The sequence below is a fragment of the Malurus melanocephalus genome, unplaced genomic scaffold (genome assembly GCF_030028575.1).
Source record: "Malurus melanocephalus ecotype Western Australia unplaced genomic scaffold, MMel_1.1 scaffold_478, whole genome shotgun sequence".
NCBI classification, from domain to species: Eukaryota; Metazoa; Chordata; class Aves; order Passeriformes; family Maluridae; genus Malurus; species Malurus melanocephalus.
The window spans coordinates 220,030-241,140 of NW_026623710.1; the positions used below are offsets into that span (position 1 = coordinate 220,030).

General features: G+C 36.6%; 1 protein-coding gene across 1 annotated transcript in view; it reads right to left on the minus strand.

Annotated features, from left to right (window-relative positions):
• The window catches only part of PCLO (piccolo presynaptic cytomatrix protein), a 316,269-nt gene that overhangs the window by 94,424 nt on the left and 200,734 nt on the right, over positions 1 to 21,111 (minus strand). The window contains exon 10 of the mRNA XM_057380904.1: positions 13,818 to 13,943. Within this exon, the coding sequence (XP_057236887.1) occupies positions 13,818 to 13,943 (126 nt within the window). The remainder of the gene's footprint in view (positions 1 to 13,817; positions 13,944 to 21,111) is intronic.

Sequence of the window (21,111 nt, forward strand, 5' to 3'; positions counted from 1 at the left end):
TTTGTTGACATAGTCATGATTTCTACTGACAGAGATAGCAATGTCCATGCAGCTGTAACAGTAAACTTGCTTAAGGATKGTCTAGAATAATTTATGTGACTTTGACAGAACAGCTAGTTAAATTTCACCTGTAAACAGATCAGAACACTTAGGTGCAATAACTTGGTTTTATGTGTTGCTATATTGCTGTAATTGAGGAAGCTGTGAGATGACCCCAACTCATAAAYTGAAAGCCAGCAATACAGAAATGTTTGCACCACCCATGGGGCTTATTATGTCTTCACCTTTAAACTATGCATATTACACCCAAAGACATGTGATTAAGGATACTGAATGAGAAATTCTTCTTGTGAAGCATTAACAAAAACAAATAGATCTTTTTAYAAATGCCTTGCAAAAGCATTCTTGTAATATACATTCATAAAAGAATTTGGGAGCTGGGGGCTGTCCATTAGGTGGCACCAAATTTTTCCGTATCTATGGAAACTGTAGACAACAGAGAAGGGTTCATCTGCTGTCGCTGGCAGGTGCTCTCCCACCTATTCTCCATTCAGCACCTCTGAGGTGGCACTGCAGCCCATCCATGTGCACCATGAAGGGTATTCATCCAGACAGGGAAGCCTGTGCTTCTCGCTCTCCTGCTGTAGAGCTGTTTTTATCCATTTACCCGTCTGTCTGCATCATACCCAGTAAGGTTCACTGTCATGCTTGAAGGTATTTTCAGTTACTTTTTTGGATCKTCACTCCTTCCAAAACAGTGGGAAGTGTTTTTCTTGTCTTATGTTCTCCAGAGCTATTCAATCAAAAGAAAGCCCCTACTTTACAACTAATCACTCAGCTTCTACTGTGTGAATTGCAGAGGTATTACTATCACTGAGATGGGCTGATACTTCTAAGAATACTACAGTGGTCTGTGGAAAAAGATGATGAAAGATTTATCTTTTCTCTCTTTAGTACTGTCTAAGACTAAAACTGTTTCCACTTCCCCATTAGCACCAGTCATCAAAGCACTTTCCTAGAATTTTGATTCCTTTTATCCTTTCTTTCATACACATCTCAGGAACTCTCAGTCCTTTCTATTCAGTTAATTCAGACACATCTGAAAAGTATAATCAGTTAATGTAAGACATAACTTTGCTTTGGTTAGACATAAATCAATGCTTATTTCTACTTAGCAGTTCCAAAGCTTGTCTGTATGAGCAGCAAATGTATGAATTATATGGATTGATTCCACTCCACCCACACAGTGACAGAACTCATTTAGCAAGCACAGAGCTCACACCATGATGAGCATTCCCTAGAATGACTCATTTCCTTTTACTGTCATCTTAAAGGTTAATGGATACATCCATGCAGATATCACAGATAGATATATTTAATTTATGGTAACTAGTGGTTCATCTGATCAAATAGASATGGGGTACTGTTCAGGACATTAGCTAGTAACTAAGAAATAATGAAACCTTSTATTCATTGGGGTGACTGGTCAGCACTTGTAAATGGCCTTGTCATTGCACTTGGGCAGGTAAATGGAACTCATCTTTCCTGTGAAAATAGATTTTAGTATTGAATATATATTATGAATATAAATGATGAAGATGGGAGTTTGTTTTTCACCACACTGTTTTCCTCTGTTCTGGTAGTAAGCAGATCATCCTAACGCCCCTTTTACCTCCTGCCTGCTCCTGTTCACCTTGTGCCTGCCATAACATGCACCTTTACCCTCCAGCATAGCGCTGTCCCATATTTATTGWGCATTTGTAGTTCAGTCTGATTGCTCATGAGCAGTGCACAARTTCACAGGCCTGGGATAAGGCAGCCTGGATGCTGCTGTGCAATGCAGGAGTTGTGAGCAATCTTCTGGCTCTGATGAGAAGTGCTCAGAAAGAAGAACTGCCTTTGGAAGTTGAACCCTCACAGAATGGAGATGAATGTGAAAACCAACAGAAAATCCTTTACTCTTCCAAAGACTAAGGAACCTCTCTAGTACAAGCACTCCTACTGGATGGTTGCTCTTCTTCATCAAATCTCCTGTATCATCTTTAAGGCCTGATGGACATTTCAAGATTTAATATTTCTTGGTTATTAGCATGCCCATTTGATTTGGCAGCAATGAGTCCCCAGGGAGGGTCCCTTACAGTCAAAATTTATAGGTACATGCATAACATTGCACAGGTAAGAGGATTTTCAGTGGAACTCCCCTTCACATTCAAAGTAGACATAAAACAGAAGACTCACTATCCTGTATCTTTGTACAAACTTCACCAAAACTGCAAATTATTTTTTCTGCTCTTCCATAGTATCAGAAGACAGACACTTTTTTTTCCCACCTTTTTTTTTTTTTTTTTTTACTGTGAGGTCTTTTTATTAGTTAAATGGTTAAAATCCAATTTAAGATCTAAATGAAAGTATAGACTTCTTCTGCACATTTAATTTTGGACTGACAATGTCCACATCCAAAGAGAACAAAGATTAACTTGGTATAAGCATAGGAATAAGGTTCTTACTGAACATAAAATTTTTGTGACATGGAGTACACTAATGAACAATCCCTTTTGTTAAAGACAATGTAATACACCAAACAAGGAAAAATCAGTTGAAATGAGCATCACAGCACTATGACTGGAGTATTTTACAGTTTCACTGGAAATCTTAAGAAAGCTCCTGTTTTATAACTAGGTGGTTTGGGGGATAACATGAAAATGTGCACTAATGCCAGGGAAAATTGTACATGAGATCAAGAAAAAGCAACTGTGATGAATTTTTGTACTCTATTAAGATGAAAAACTAGAGCTTTCCCAGAAAGTACCTGAATTACCACATTAAATAAGTTAGTCTTTCTCATCWGGAAGATGGACCAGCTGAAAACCARAAAGCAAGATYCAAGTAAAAACAAAATKGCCCCAACTGCTCWTTTTTACTAAAATTCATTAGTRAAGAGCATCACTTTGAGCACARCYCCCTTTAGAAGCAGGAGTACTGAGCAATTCAACATCAATTTCATTGAGAAAGGCCCAGAACCGAGCATTCTTGCTCCCTTGGCAGGTACTGAACCACTGCATTTTCACATAAAAGCAGTCAGGATCAGCTACGCTATAGAAATGATGACTTGGAAACATTCTACATTTCAAATGCAGTGTGAMCCACTCCACTTACGCTGTGTCCCTCCAGAGACTCAAGCAGAGCTCAGACCCTGGAGAATGCAGGTGCTCCCTGCTCACATCTGCCAGACACCAAGGTTGGCTCTCAGAAATCTCTTTGCCTTCAAGTGTTTTGCATTTTATATTCTAGTTTGATTCTATGAAAGAAAATGTCAGACAACCTAAAAATGCTCGTTCTACCACTATTTATTCATGAAATCTGATCTCCGATATCCAGAGGAAGAGGCTATACTATATTTTTATATATAAAATTATTACCATCTTACTGAGTTCAATGTAATTGTCTGCAAATCCTTGCATTTTCTAATCAATTGGATGCCCCACGACCACCCAAATCATGACTAATTCAGTTTTCCCAGAAGTGATAATATTTAAGTACCTAAAAAAAACAGTTTGAAAAATTGCCTAGAACATTCTAATGTACCTGTAAGGTAATTTCATGAGTTTGCAAATGGACCATAAAACCCAAAGATCTTWATAGAATTCCACTTGCTGTTATATCTAGAGAGATATCAAACTGTTCTATGTCTGTTTTGGATCTGAGGGACTGCATTACAATCAAGRAAAAATAAAATAGATTTCAATGAGTTTTGGCTCAAACACTGTAGGATCTGTACAGGGAAAAAAATGCAACACACCTTCCTAATTTTCAAGCAATATTTCAGGGAACAAATTATTWTTTTTTTTTWAATTAGAAACACTTCAAAGAGGTCTCTTTTTAGTTACTTTTACWGAAGTTTAATGGAATTCTAAAAATACACTTTAATTCTTTCATAAGTTTTTTTTAAAGGTTTTTTTTTGGTTGGAATGTGAGAAAGAATAAGGATTTAAAAATCAGTTTCTGTTTGGTGAAATTTTTTCATGCTTTATTCATAAATGAATTAGATAATTTGCAATTCAGTATTTTCAATTTCAGTTTAATTGTAAGTTGCATTTTTACAGTACAAGTACACTTAATATAGGGCTTTTTTCAGACTTCTCATGCTGAAATGTGAAGTCATATTTGCCTAATTTTACATGGTAAGCCTCAAACATCAGAATTATAAACCTGGATAAAGAATAATCATTTTTAATCAATATTTTTCTTTGTTTACTGACAAATTATACAATCACCTGTTTATGTTTTTTTTCTAAGAAACCTGAATATTCCCATGCAAGATATTCTCAGTCATATCTTATGGRTGATCTAATTAGCATTTTGGAAGAGAACATGCTTCAAAAAATTTGAAATAAAGTCTTTGTGCAGTTTTTTGAGAGGGCTCATAATAGTTTTCTTTCTTTAAGCTGACACCTAAAGTATTTTCTGTATTAATTTACATAATATTTCTATGTTGTAATGCACTATATTGCAAAGCTGATTGCAGAAAATAWTTTTTTGTTCTTTGTGTTCCTTTACTCTTTCAATTGAATAAGAAAATCACTATGTCAGATCAGATTAGGTCAGAACAAAGCACAACCCAGTTCAGCATGTCCTCTCARAACAGTTGATATCAGATGCTTCAGAGATTGTTTAGAAAAGCTTTGAAAATCTGGAATAACTTGATTACACAACTATATTTTTTACCAAAGTACCTAAAGAAACAGGTGGATTTAATTTAAGTAATTTAGGAAATACTTTGTTTGCTTCTCTTCCTCTTCATGTGTGACCCGATAATTTTAGAAAACAGGGCTTTATCTACGTGCCCATGTCACTTTTCACACCATTCAAGAGAAACTCTATGACAAGCAATTTCACATTTGTGTCCAAGCCATCTAAAAGACAGATGTGAGAAAACACAGTAGAGTTAGTTCACTGGTTTAGTTACTCTAATAAACATACTTCTATTAGYTCATCTTTTTAACAGTAAGTTGTTAGCAATTGTTCATAATGTTTCTTATGCTCTTGGAAGAATTTGCATACACCTCTCTAAAAATGCTTTGAAATAACAAGTGACTAAAAAAATTCTGTTTTTTGCAGTACCTAATTTCAGGGGCAGAAAAATAAATGTGCTGTCTGTAATTCTCTRTTGCTGAGAAATGTCGCTTGCAAACAACCCAACCCCATCCCCAAGAGTCACTGACAGGGGCTATTTGTTCACCTGACTTTCAGCAGAACAAACCCTGAGTGGGGATAATTCACCTTGGGTGCTCAGTCTTTGCTGTGTTTTACATCAATAACGCATTCCATAGAGCAGCCAGGCTGGCCAAATATTCCTGGAGTTGCAGATTGGGAATGGGATTGAAGGTTAACATTTCTACATGTAAACACAAAATGTTTTAATAAATTTTTGGAACCCAAGGGAAGGGAAAATTGTCCATAAGGACATAGTTTTATTTAACTTGTACTTCAAGATGACCCTTATTTTAGTTCACTAGATTTTTTTTCACTCTAATCCCACCAAATTGTTGGTCTGCACGTTTCACCCCACAATAATCTGCACAATAGGAAACGGAATTGGAGTACCTTTAGCTTCATAGTTCACTGGGAAATTGCTATCAAGCAACACAGTTCAGTGCTTATCCAAATGGTTTTTCACACTGTAGTAAGATTTTTCTTCTGGAATACCCACATACGTGAGCCCAAATAGATATTTTGCCTTAAAAACATCCGACAACAATGTCCCGATTTTGTTTTATGAGATATTGTCCAGCATGCCGAACACAAGCCTGTAGCATCTAAGTTTTATGTTTTTAGTGAGCCAGTTCACCTGAAAGAAATACGAAAGTTCTGTGGTATTTGTGAATGGAGGCAGAAGGGTGTGTTTGATGACTTCCATTGGTGAGACAAACTGGCCTCAGTGTAGGTACTGAAGGTTTTACATTTGTCTAGTTTACTTGTAAATCTGCCATACAGAAGCCAGTCCTTGAAAACAGACAAGAACCAGAGCAAACTGGTGCCTGTTTTTGATGTTCCAAGTTGAAATTCAGGTCCCTGTCAGCACCCACATGTGGCAGCTCCTATGCAAAGGGGACAGGCACAGTGTCGGTGTGGCTCCCTGCTTGTGCTGTTTACTGTGTACGASATATGATATAACATGATCTAGAGAATGCATTTTGACTGATAATGTAGCTTTATCCCTGAACATCTTGGAAGCAGTAGCTAAACCCACCTTCTCTGCAGCACTGGTCAAACAAGACAAGTGGCAGTCCTCTTACCACCTCTGTCAGTGTGTATTGGGAATACAGAAACAGGAAACATACCTGCATCTCCTGATAAACACACCCCCATTTGACTTTAATACAGTGTATTAAAAATAGTGAAAGAAGGAATTTAACCTCTTCTATGCAGACAAATGAGCCTTAAAAGTACTCACAGTGTCAGAATGTAGCAGAAGAAGACTAAGTATTCAAGAGTAAGATGYAAGGACTGGGACCACATGGATAGGTGGTATCTGTCAATGTCAGAGGAARAACCACAAAGCACCTGTGATGTGAGTGATTCCAGAGGACAGCAGAAAGCTGCCTGGCACCAGCAGGAGCCAAGAAGGCTTTTTGGGCAGCCTGATGACAATGCTGCCTGCTGCTGTTCCTGCTGTGCTCAAAGAAACAGGACTTCAGGCAAATTCTCTRGAAGCATGGAGGTTCTTTCCAAGAAATACCTGGATATTCTTTCTAAAAGGAACTGTTCATCATGGTCCTGAATAATAACTGCTGCCAAAAGCAGTGCATCTGAAAATTACTAATTGCATAGCTCCACATCAGTACTTTGCAAYAGCTAGCAGTACTTTCTAATATGATCTCAGTGGAAAGTTATTGAAAGCTACTTATGACACCAATGACATTTACCAGTGATGTTCCACAGTTTCTGTTTTAAATCRCCTGATGAATATTTTTGTCATGACCTTCGTGATGGTTATTCACTTCATTAACTGGAACATCTGGTTATTGTATTTGCCTCTTCCCTCTTATTGAAGCACCCAGGTTATTTTTCTTGTTTCCGTAAATCAGACTTATCCATTTAAGGTTTTTTTAAAAACCCTCCCCACTGAGATGTTTTGATAWAATTATTTATTTGCTATTAAGAATCCAAGTTCCTGGTGCRATTTGTATGACATGCCTTTTCCAGCAAAATTGATTTTTGTCAATAATGAATTGTTCAAGTTATTTTCAGAGTTCTTGATCATAAAGAAGGCATAAACAATACCTGTTTACATGGCACATAATARGAATAAATGTAGGAGTAAAAAAATCTGTAACTGGTGTGATGCAAGGGGCCTTTTACTAGTTATGACATGTTTAAAGTTTATGCTTCTTTCCCATAGCTTTACAAAATTTGTAAGTGCACCTTATGTTTTCTTTTCTGCTTTCGATTAAATAAAAAAAAGATCAAAAAAGCTCAGTCTTTACAGATGCCAACTACTTCCTAGATTCAAACTAACTCTCTGACACCTCTTTTAAGTGCTGATTTTTATTGCAGCAAAATTAGATATACAGCAATTACATTCTGGGCAGAAACATTACAAGAACATATTACCTGGTTTATTTCTTTGAAATTGATATTTTAGATATAAAAGAAGTTTTCTAATCAAGCATCCTTGTAAAACCCCAGTTGTATCATTCTGAAGCCATAAGATTAAACTAAAACTCCATAAACTAAATGTTCTATATTGTGAAGCAGAGAAAAGTGTTATTTTCTAAGTGTGTTTCAACTGCCTCAAAAGAGATTTAATAAAGTTGTGCACGGTGTTACAGCAACCAGCTCTCAATAAATTTCCAAGTCAATTTTTCATACTGCAAGTATTTCCTCCTCAACTTCTTTCTATAAGTGCCACACAAGTGCTGAAACAACTCTCATTCTGTCTGATAATTCTTATTTCTTTCTCATATCTTAGCAAAAGGCCAAACTAAACTCTCACTAAAGCTCAACTCCTGCCATATCAAGAATGGGATTGAGACCACTGTCAAGTGGTGCAGCATATGAAATGGCTAAACCAGAGTRAGAAAGATTTCTGCCTCTTATTTTCATTCTAACTGATATTAGGTTAACTYCAGCATGTAAAGTGATAAACTTTGGTAGGGTGTCCTTTCTACTAACCTAATTTCCTTAAAAAATTAACTAAAAATATTAAAAATGCATTTTTTTATATACTGAATGTCCATTGCCACACTTAACAAGAATAATCTTATGCCTTTTTTTTGTTACCTGTGTAAAAGAAGTACAAGGCAGAACAAAATCTATGGATTAGAGGGGCACAACCATGCAAGTGAATATTTACAGTTGATTGGTGGTAATTAGGGGTTTGTTTAGATTAAGTCCTTTCTCAAGAKCTTTAGGGCAAAGCTTATGACCAAAGAATTGCACTGCCTGCTATTTTGTGCACATTGTCTTTCATAAAACCAGTGTCTCCTGGGACAGAGGAACCTGAGCSCAGGGGTTATGTTGAGAGCAAGCTYTCTTCTCTTSTGACCCAGCAGAATAAGCATGGACAGCACAGTAAATCTCTAAGACTAATACTCAGAAAACAGGATAAAGTTAATTCTTTGTTTTTTCCACTGCAGTAATAAATTAAAGCAGCCAGACTGCAGAATGGAGGTGGAGGATAGGAAGATCATTTAAGATCTAATCCAGTTTCTTGAGCATTTTTCCTTTCCTTCTTGTATTCCTTTTAATTTCTTTTCATCATTTTCCAGCTTCATCGGGCTATCTACTCTGTACCAGAAGTGTAATTATCAGAGGGACTCAAGAAAGGGTGCTGGCTCTTCACTCTCTTTGCTTCATGGGGACTGGAAAATCTCTTTTCACTGTGATGCTCGGATCAATGTTTCCAATTTTAGCTGTCTAAACAGCAAGAAGCWCTCACTACAGTATTTTAAAACTCAAGATGACCTGTGCCTATYGCACTTCCCACCGACAAATGACCAACCAGTGACCGATAAAAGATCAGCCAGTGTTACACTTGAGCCCATCTATAACTCAGGGATAAGAGKCAAGTGTGACAAGAGTGGGAACAAGGGCAGTGACTTACTGCTGCTGTTCTGGTTTCCCAACTATTTAAGTGCCCATGACCATTCCARTCACACTGCATTTCCCAAGCAGCGTGCAAAGCACGTCGGCGATGCGACAGGAGATGGCTTTGGTGAGATGGACAGACCCTGCACCTCTACTGCCTTTSCAAAAGACCTTCTGGAATGGTCTGGCCTTGCTCCTCACTGCTTGGTGCTATTCAAAGTARCCCAGAAGTATATCAAACAACTTGTAAAAAAACTGTTTACTCTTACTTTATAATCCTTCCATGGACTGGTCAGCAATCCAGTTGCATCCTGCTGTCCTTCTGAGAGGACTTGAAAGGAATCTTGCTTCTAATGCCAGTAAATAACATGCTTTAAGATGGCAGGGACTTTAAAATTTGAAAAGCCATGATTGAAAACTTATGATCTAAAAACACATGAAGGGAACGTCCCCTGGGCATGGCTGAAGTGAAACAGATTCTGGAAGCTGCCTAGTTGGCACCTGTATCTGGARGAGTGAGAAGGCTCTCTGTATTCAAAAATGTCAYTGCACAGAACTCAGGAAATACTTTRCAGATTAGACAATGATTGTAATATTCCAACAGCCTCTACTCAACATCGCTGATGGCCAGATTAATCTTACTTATACTGGACAACCAAACTGCAGTTAATCATCACCCCACATTGGCCATCTCCTCTCTGCTCATCAGGCATCATAAGGCTCATCTCTGCCTTATTTACACTGTCCTCAGAAGAAGCACTGTAGATAGTATAAACACTCTTTTTCTCCAATTAAAGCACATTTTTTGCATGGGGGATTGCTTATACCTCATGAACATATTGGCTGTTTTTCAGCTTTCTTTTGCAGCCTTTCTAGACTCAAAATTACTGCTGAGGGCTCTCATATTTCTTAGTTTATTTCTTAGACTTAAGTGGCATCCCTCCAAAGCATGCTAGAAATGCTACATTGTTATATTTGCCGTAGAAGGGAAACTTTTAGTTTCTGTTTCAGCATTTTTCATAATAAGAGATTTTGTATGATTTTCCTGATTTTAAACTTGGGAGGATAACATTTAAATGATGCATACATATTRAAAATACACTTGCAGACATAAGGCCTCAGAGTAGGTTGACAGAAGTCTGACCAGAGTCAAGATTGCTTCTGAGTGGAGTAAAAGAAAAGGTGTTAAATTRTCACAAATCAAACTCACTATTAGCTTTTAGACTGTGGTAGTTTCCCAGAATTTATAGGAGACTGGAAAGTCAAGGAGTATCTTCATCTCAGTGAACATCAGACAACCTAACCATTGCAACATATATTCTCTGGCTTATTGAAATCTTGGAACAAAGACACCTGCTGTTCAGCAGTGCCAGGCTCTCCACTCAGCCTATTGAAATGCTCCAATAAGAAAATSGGAATGCTGAGGGCATCCAGAAAATTTGTAAAAGCAGGTAACACACATAAAAATTTTATTTCTGCTCTTTAGTCTAGGTTTTTCTGTTTCTGAAAAATGTTGGTTGAAATGCCACTCACTCAGTAGACTCAGCAGGTGGAATAAAACCGAACTGTTTCTGTCGACACGAGGGGGAGCACAGACACATCTATCAATTTGACACAGTCCTTGCACTTGATGAGCTCTGTGGAATGAGTCTTCCACCTCCAGTTTTTGTTACGCCAATGAGTGATGAATCAGAGATATTTTTGACATTTGAAAGCAATTCAAGGTGAGAGAACTAAGAAGACTGGTATTTGCCAGTCAGAACTATAAATAAAATTTTCAGTACTAAGAYTCCTCCAAAGCTTTTTAAATAGGCTAAAATTTTATGTTATTCCCTAAGGATAGTAATGCTATCTGTGTGTCATTTCTTTATATACAGTCATACAGAGAGCAGGTAGGAGTTTGTCTTCCTTTATAACCACAGTAAATCCATCCTTGTTTCTTATGCTATTGGTAGGGTTTTCAGACCTGACCCAATGTTTTTAGAATTAGAGGAATTAATTAAGTTGATGGGATTTTTCACAGTGATTCATTTTCTTAGAAAGGCTAGTGAGTCAAGATATTAAYTTGTAATGCCATTAATATATGTTTACTTGATGGCTAGGTATAAACTCTAATTTGCAGTCACACAGCATTTCATCAGAAGTGACTCATGATTACCACATTAAAAAAMAAAGTAATTGCATTTAGAGATAATGACACACAAAGTTTTCTTTATGTTTTCTCTCTGAGGTGTGAGAGACAGAAAATAACTTGAAAAAGAAAAGAAGACCAGCCTCTATTTTCAGAGATAACAATATCAGCCATGTTGGTAAGATTAGCAGTCTGGCTGGATTTACACAGATCAATATGAGAATGATTGAAGATCTCAGTGAATTTCAGCACTTCTGAAGGGTAGAGGTTAAATTGGCACCAGCCAYATTTCCACTAAGCCAACCACAACTCACAGTGAAAGAGCAAAATATTCTTTGTTGATCTCTGATAGCCATCTGAAATAACAAAAAAACTAAAATGGATATAAAGGCAAGACCTAAAGGTAAATGACAGTGAGAGGAAATGTTTTTCTTGTATGTCATAGTCAAAGTGCATTCTGCAGGAAGCATTTTTTTCTCTCTGTGTCATGGTTTTGCTTAGTCCAATTTTTGGTGGTGGGGGATGGGGATCAAGAAACCACAAAGATGGCTGCTGTGAAAAATCCTAGGGGTGTCTCCTTCTTCTTCTTCTCCAGCAAAGGGAGGCCTGCCCCCCGCCTGTGTTTCAAACCACGACACTCTGACAGGACATTTAACACATCARTACTAACACATAATCTTAGACATTGTGTGGACAAATTCTACAGATGAAAAATTGTGATTTTGATGGAGTTGATTTATGCCAACATATCCAAGTCTAGGATACTTTTACAAAGGTTGGATAAGAAACATGACTGAACAAATGATGGGAGAATGGAACAAAGGAATAAATATTTTACTGTCATATCCATTTGCTTATGAARTATGAATAAACCTTCAAAATATATTATGTGAACAGATTAAAAAGTAAATTTCTATGTCATATTTCTCCTGTAGTTATTCTAAATCCAAGATGTTCTTGATCACTGCTGAAATGAACTTATGTAGGGAGTAAAGAACTTCTTTAAACTTCAGTTTCCAGAAAAAAATTGTGACAAAATAAACCAAAAGACAGCTGATAATTCCAAGCTGTAACTGCTCATTCTCTTTCTTGAAATGTCTAGTCTTGGGGAAATGTTGAATAACCACATTTTCCTCTTTGCTTGCTTGCTATTGAAACAATGCATGCGTGATCTAGCACAGTTATGAAAGACCTACTTATTTGTGTGGAGGGAGCCAAAACAAATACTTGCTTCAAAACACACTAAATTAAGGTCAATTCTTTCATCATTCATGCAAAAAAATCCAAAAAAATCCCACTATCCTATCACTTGATGAGTGAGATACTACCTATTAAACATGAATATCAGAATCAACACTATAGGCCAAAAAAGAAATATATTTCTGTTTATATATGTAATTTCATTTGGGTTTGAATGTTTTTTTTTTTTTTTTTTTTCTTGCATATCATTAAAATATTGGCAAAGAAAGCACCAAGCATGTAAAAAGCTACAGGGTGAACACAGCTGACACTGTTTTCTAATATTCACAGCATAGTTAAACTTTTAGTTGAAAATACATTCTTTAATCAATTTACTCAGTTTTTCTGCCTGAAAAGTGCTTTTGATTTAATCATGACTTTTTTTTGCATGTTTGCCATTCAAAAAACTTGCATGAATTGAATTCTGCCGGGGAGAACAATTTTTTTCTACTTATCTTCTTTTCTTATTCTTCCCTGCACACATATTTTTGCTTAAGAAAAAAAAAAAAAAGTTGAATTAATTAAAAATAAAAGTACTCTATTTTTTTCATGACATTTCAGCTGCATACAGATATGAAAAAGGGAAGTAGAAAACAGCTATAAAAAGAGAAAGTTATAAAAAGGTGGCATTCATGTCATGACTGACATAAATTATTAGATAGAATGATAACATTTGCAAAACTCTTAGAAAWTATAGTGATAATGAACTTAAAGTCATTTCACCTAGCTTCAGTTACCTAAAGGATGATATGAAGTTTAACACAGTTTTCCTAAAGCAAATTAAATGAGGAAGAGATTTTCACTTCTTGAAAAAGAAGTCTAAGATGAAACAATTCCTCTTCTGAGGATATCCCTTTTTCCCTGCTGCCTGTTGGGGCACGTTGGATGTTACCTTAAACAGGAAAACTAATGCTAAGTATTATTTTARGGAACTAAAAAAAAAAAAAAAATAGTGTAGGTAATTGATAGATAAGTGGATCTGTTTTACCTGTTCAACCAAGAAATGTAAGTAATGTCAAACATAGATACTTAGATGACCAAGACAGGTCAAAGACCTTCAAAATAGCATGTCCAAGATATAGTCTGATGAAATATGACCATGACATACATCTGGACCCTAATCAATTACCTGACCCCCGATTTAGACAGCATGCTGGCACAAATTACTGAAGACTTGCCATAACAGTACTCATTGTGTGAACTTTCTTTGGCTACAGAAATAAAAAAAAAATACTTCCTATCAGTCATGGAGGTTCAGCCTTGCATCCCTTGTGCAAGAGAAAGTGTGTGCTATAAATAGTTCTAACAAACTCCCAGCACTTCCCATCTCCATTTTTCAATAATGCATTTTTCTTACCTTCTATTAGCTTCCCCGTCTGCTCTGCATTGCCCCCAGGCAAGATCTTGGCAATGTAAGCTCCAATTTCCCCACTGCTTCCTGGAATTTCTTTCCCACCTACAACTCGGATTCCCAGTCCATTGCCTGTGATCAAAAGAAAGAGAAAACTTTAAACAGAGATGAATCAATGAATAATTCACTGGAAAGAAMGGAAGAGAACAAATCATCAGAGGCTACTGAAGTTGTCCCCAATAACTTCTGGCTGTGATTGGAAGATCAGGGTTAACTGCAGTCACATCTGCTGCTCTCCTAAAGACTTTGGGAAGAATTTGAGCAGCAACTGTATGGCTGACATAACACAAACAACAGAGTCACTAAAAATTACTCTGAAACTAGTTCTATCCTCTTCTGACAATCTATTTGCAGTATTAATAAATTGAATTAAATTGCTAGAAACCCACGTAAAGTGTGGATTCAAAAGATAGCTTTATCATATGCCTACAACATGCACACAATTTAGCTGAGAAATTATAATAGCTGAGCTTTTAGAATCACATAATTATGGAGACATTGACAGAGATCCCTGAGCTTACTCTTTTGAGCAGCAAAGCATATACATTTGCATGAATCTGTATTTGGCAGATGTTATTATTTTTCCTAAATATTCATTTTTAATTGACATCTTTTGCATCAAAGGTTGTGCAAATTAACAATGGGAAAAGTATACAATAAATATGTGTAAAGAATCATTAAATCACATATTTTCTCCCTTTTTAAAAAAGTAGAGAAATAAAAACATTTTCATCACCTATTATTTTAGCTGGAAAGAAGCAGATCACCAATCTCCCTTATGTACAAAATAATGAGAGTGAAAACAAAACTTTAAAATACAGTCTTATAAAGCTAACCTTATGCATTGCTAATTTTTACTGCTCTCTTAATTTTTTTTTAAAAAAAACTTCCTATACTAGTGAAAAAAAAATTTTCTTTGAAGAAAATTCTGTATGAGATGATTCACACTTTGATCTGGGAATATGACGTCTGATTTACCACATTTGTTGTAATGGCTAAATAATTATTCTTCAATTTAATAATTTCATATGCTTAACCTACAGAGCAATTAGACTAATCAGCTGTAGAAAGGTCACCACACCACCTCTTTGCAAAGCTTTATCTTTTTAGATTAAGGCTTTTCCTCATAATGCTATTAGTGTTTCTTMAGTCAGCCCTGAGTTTGTCTCAGAAGCAAGAATGCCACATTSTGTTTCTGACCAAAAAATTTCCACTAGTTTTTGTATCCAAGTTTAGCTAAATCTATATCTTTTCCTCMTAATTAGACATTTTCCAAACAATTTTTTTCAGCAGAGTGATTTTTCAATTTAGGAACAAACTACATTGATATTTTAAGTTAATGACCTTATTTCAGTGCTAATTTGGGATTTTGCACTGGTAAAGTTTATTTTTCCTAACTTGGTAGGGAAAGCAAAACCACCATTCTAATGATGAGTCTAAATGTCCTTCAAAAACAAAAAATGCTGCTTTTAAAAAATAAGTCCCTGATTGCATAAAGTGAATGTGTACACCTATGAAAGCATTTAAACTTAAGTCCATTCTGAGGACTTAAAAATTCACGTGGGCTGCTCTGCACAGAGAACTTCTGATCAAGCAATGTGGAAAGAGTCATTAATATCTTAGATGTCTGAAGCTCACAGCAGGGAGCTATCAAGTTCAGCAAATCCAATAAGCAACAATTCTTAGTATGCAACACACAAACATGGACATAGTGTCTTACTCTTTACTCACACAGTCAACACAYGGAATTTTCAATTTATCCATAGGATTGGCTGCTTTTCATCACAGAGAGGAGGAACTCCTCAGAGTCAGGATTTTCTCATGATATACAGCACCCCTATTTCTACCTCTCATGGCTTCTTTGTGACAGAATGGCAGAGAAGTAATTTGTCATATAAATSGGTATACGCTTGATTTCAGAGGCATTTGCATGGATACCTGCGCTATGGAATTGAAAGTCTTGGCTGAGATATTTATTTAGTTTTTGCAGGGCTTTGACCATTTTACTGCTAATAAAAGAAAGTCTTTTCTATGCTAATATATAAAGATTTTTATTCCTAGACACGTTGAAAGCACTTGTTTGCAGGTTTTAGAGTCAAATGTACGACTGACATTATATATTAAGTAAAAGTGTGCTTGCTAAGGGACAATCACAGAAGACCTTGGGTGTGTGTATGTGTGTGTTTGTTGCGAAAACAACACCAGAAAAATATTTAAATTACATTTAAAATTTAAATTAAAGTTAACTACAATACATTCACTCCTGGTAGCAAGAATGAATGAGCTACTTTTTGCCCAATGAGTTCAAAGTCCTCCCTGCTGGTTGATAAAGAAATTTTGCTTGGCTCTTGTATTTTCTGATGCAAAGATGGGATTTCTAACCTATTTATACTTCATCTATTGAAAATACTAAGCTTACTCCTTCTGTTTGAAATGACATTGCCCAATTGAATGCAGATAGTTTAAAAATATCCATTATATGCTTTCTCAGATCTCCTTTCCCCTTGTTTTTGTTGTTGGTTTTTGGTTTTTAATTTTTGAGTCCTTATTTTCACCTCTCAGGCTATTTTGATATAACCAGACATTCATCTTTCCAATTTAGATTTGCAGATTAATGAACTACTGTTTTCTTCTTTAGAAGGCACAGGACCAGTTAACCATCAGAAAGCAAATCACCGTGATTTGAATAAGASAGGGCACCTTTCATAATTATGAGTATTGATTTCCATGGAAAATAACATCAGGATTAAGTCTCTTCAAAGAGAATTTTACACATTTAAGATCCAATCTTTTTTTTAGGATGCTTCAAAGCCAAAAGACTGGTAATTAATTAAAACTGTTTTTACTGATCTCCCAAGGCTGTGATCCTACTCTCCCATTTAATTTTAACTAAAGYTTTCAGATGGAGCACGCTAAGCTAAAATAAAAAAAAAACAACAAAAACACCAACCCAACCCCCTACCAACCCCAAACCCGAAATATACCAAACCTTGACTAGGTTGATCATGCAACTAAATTAGTTCTATACATTGGTAAAAAATAAAAAATAAAAAAAAAAAAAAGGTACTAAATCACTACAGTTAACTTGTGAGCTGCTGGTTTATACAGCTGAACACATGAACAATCAGGCTTTGAAGCATTAGATCATCCACCTGCCCAGTGGATATGGGAATGAAGGTGCTGGATGGAGTTTCTCTGGATTTTACTGTGCCTTTTGATGGAGGCTCTCRTTATGGATGAGCTGTYCAGCTGTGGGATGAGGGGGTTCRCATCATTCTTGGTGAGGAATTGGCTGAAGGGCAGAGCTGAAAGTGTTGTAGTGAATGGAATGACATCTGGCTGGGGACTGGACACCAGCAGTGCCCTCAGGGATCCCCTGAATGGATCCCTGTTCAAAATGTGTGTCAAAGGTCTGGATGCAGGAGGTGAATGCACCATTAACAAGTTTGYTCATGACAAAAACCAGGAGGTGCTGTCGACTCCCGTGACGAACAAGAGGTCTTTCAGAGGAATTTAGATAGATTGGAGCCTTGGGCTATGATGAATGGGATGGAATTGAACAGGTGGAAATGCTGAATGCTGTACCTGGGACACTGGACACAAGTTTATGTGGGGAGAGCAGTGGCTGTAAATGAGAGAGGGAACTCRGGGTGCTGGTCAATGTGTGCCAGTGGTGTCAGCCAAGGGGACAAACCCTGTCAAAAAGTCAAAAAAAGGTGATTATGTCCCTGTGTTCAACCTTGCAGCAGCCTTGCCTTGGATCCCGTGCACAGGTCTGGGCCCCACAATTTGAGAAGGTTTGTCAAGRTCCTTGAATGTGTCCAAAGGAGGGCAACAAGGCTGGTGAAAGGGCTGGAAGGAAGGTCCTGTGAGGAGCATCTGAGGAATTTTGGTTTGTCAGGTTATGAGGGGCAGCCTCCTTGCTCTCTACAGCTTCCTGAAGAGGGGGAGTGGAGAGGGAAGTACAGAGTTCTTCTCCCTGGTATCCAGTGATAGAACATCTGGGAATGTTTCAAAGTTGTACTAGGGGAGGTTTAGACTGAGAAAGCGGTCAAAGACTGGAACAGCCTTCCTCGAGAGGTGGTCAGTGCTCCAAGCCTGTGAGGGTTTAAGAGGTTTTTGAACAATGCCCTTAAGTACATGCTTTTACTTTTTTTCCACCCTGAATTGGTCAGTAGCTGGACTATATGACTTTTATAGGTTGCTTCCAACTGGAATGCTGTATTTTGTATTGCATTCTATTCTATTCTATTCTATTCTATTCTATTCTATTCTATTCTATTCTATTCTGTTCTACTCTACTCTATTCTATTCTGTTCTATGCTAGCAAAGATTTAATTGCTTAATAACTGCAGAGTTATTTTTGTGAGAAATCCATTGTTGAAGGAAAAATATTGAATTATCTTCTCTTCTTTTTGACAATTAACCAACTCTGTGACTTCCAAAAGGACATTTCACTTGTCATTCCATGTCCTTCCAGACATTACAAACTGTTTCAGTCATGTGTATTCATTATACGCACTCATATAAAAGTTATATATGATCAGTAATCAACAACCTGATGCTAATAAATTCTCTCACTGCCGACCTGGCAAGCATCACTGCACATGTGTTTTCAAAATTCTTCACTCTTTTTTTCCTTATTTCCAGCATGAGGTACTTTCTGTCCCTTCAGATTTATTTACTCTGTATTTCTGTAGCTTGCTATGTCTCAGAGGCTATGAAATCCTATCTCCTTGTGTACTTCATTGTGCCACAGCAGCAGCACAGCCAAAAGACTGTAATTTACTTTGCTGGAATATGCTGACCWTAACCTGAGCTCTGTGATTACAATTTAGTCTTTTTTTGTCCCTTATGCAGATAATAATGACCAGACTGTTGCCAATCCATTGCTGTGGCTCTCGGGTCACAGGAAAGATCATGAAATCTTACTGTCCTTTCACTGCTTTTCTGAGTAGCTCCATTATTGCCATTAGAGTATCAACAGCCTAGATTTCCTGCAACCATTTCAGCATCGAAGCAATTATTAGACTTGCCTTTACAAACAAATGTTGATAACCCCTCACATAAGTTAAAGGTTAAAGGAAAGAAAGGAGAAAAAGAAAAAAAAAAAAAAAAAAAAGAGCAGAAAGAAACTGGGCAAGCCAAGGCCCAGCAGACTTTTGCTGATGTTGGTGGTCCTTATTTTACACAAAAGGGAAAATTAATTTTTCAGAAAACTTTTCTCTTATGGAAGTAAATAGCATTCCAGCAGCAAACTCAATGACTGATTATGCTTAATTATTATTACATAGGTCCTATGCTGCAGCAACAACTTCAACACATGCAGGAGAATGCTGGCATGTGACCCRGAAGCTCTGTGCAAACATTGTTCATGTGTTAACTCAAGCAAATATTTCCTCTGGGCTAATTTTTGAAAGTATGAAACCATTTGTCTGTCTAATTATATGAGCAAGGAAAGTAAAGAAGCAATTAGAATGTACAACAGATTTTCAATAATCACACATGAGTTTGTGTGAATCGGCAAGTAAGTATGAACATCAGCAGCAATCTGACTTTTGTCATAGTTAGAAATAGAGATAGATATATGAATTTTTATAGACTTTTAGATGATTGAACTTTTAAGAAAGATACTTAAAAAAATGCTGCTGATTTCATTTCTAAGAGCCTTAAAGTATACCCTTCAAGATGATAACTGAAAGTCACTATTTCTGTAAAGACATGGTCATTTTAACACCTTTGGATATTGTGTGCTTTGAAGTTGAAACTATAYAGWAGTATAATGGGAAAAATTGAAAKAGGMTTWAACTGCAAAATGCAGGGTTACAACWCCTATCTCTGAGTAGTTTGACATGGGAGATATGCTTAAATTTCAAAAAAGAGATTAAGTGTTGTGTTTCAGATCCAAGAACCAATGCACAGCCATGCCACCAAGAGCAGAAAGAAACACAAGTCCAAAAATGTTTTTCATCACTTTCTGTTGATATAAAAAATCCCCCAAACCAGAACAAAACCATAATGGTGAATTATAGCAAGGAAACACAAGGGTGATTTTTTTTTTTTGGGCAAGGTCCAATGGTGGAATATGCATGGGGAGAAGGCATGAAAATGAGACATTAGGCATGAAAGATTTTGTAATGTGCCAATGTAGCATATTACAGCAATGAGAGCATATCCATCAAATCAAACAATATGAAGCCTTTCAACATTGTTTGGCTGCGAACGTAAGGAACATACCTTCCTCCTGTGTTCATTCACTAGACATTATCTCCTAATTCCTCCTCCATCCTTATCTAGACCAGACATATGCTAGGGTGTTGGTAGGCCCTTATCTGCCAGAACAATTTTACACTCTGTTCCATTGTCTGTATGGAACAGAAGGCTCAAACACACAAAAAACAATGACTTCTCTTGGAGAGGTCAGAGTTAGAAGCATCACAATGAAATGCAAGCTGTTTATTTAGACTTTGTAGCTGTGATAAAGCAATCTCTAAACAGAGAGAAAGGAAACATGACAAAGCAAACTAAGACAAGTTAACCCAGGAACTTGAAATGCAGCAGGAAAAGTAATGTGTGCAATAAAATCCAGCYTAAACTTTTCTTTACATTATTATTCTTCTGCAATTCTCTGGAATATGTAACATGATAATCCATAACAGAGGCTGGTTGTCTACACAGGTACAACATTTTCAAGATCTTCCTGAGGAGAATTGTTTTGGTGATTCTGACAAAATTAGCTTAAATGAAGTTGTTTCCTTGAAACATGATTAAACCTACTCAGCTGTTGCATTTCTTGGCCATTGGCAATTAAGASATAAAATATATATGAAGTCAAATCACAAGCTGAGGAATTTCAGATATATTGCAGTTGTTTTAATAGCACAGCATTGATTTATATCAGCTGCAAATCTGCTTCACGCTGATTTGCACACTGGTTATCAACCTGAAGGATCATAAAGTGTTTTATGAGTTAACATCTTGAAGCATTTATCACATCTACTTGAAAACAAGATAAAGGTCTCTTCTTTTTRGATGATCTGTCACACCAGAATCTGATGCGTTATCTATGGTAGGCTGTAGCTTTAAATCTATAAATTCCCTTGAAGGCACTGAGTTTTATCTGTGATTATTGATAGACACCAATGGTTCCATAGAYGCCACTGACTGGCAGCTGAACTGAATAGGTTAAAACACACATCCTTATCAGCCTTGGTATTTAAGAAACGGATATACAATTAAT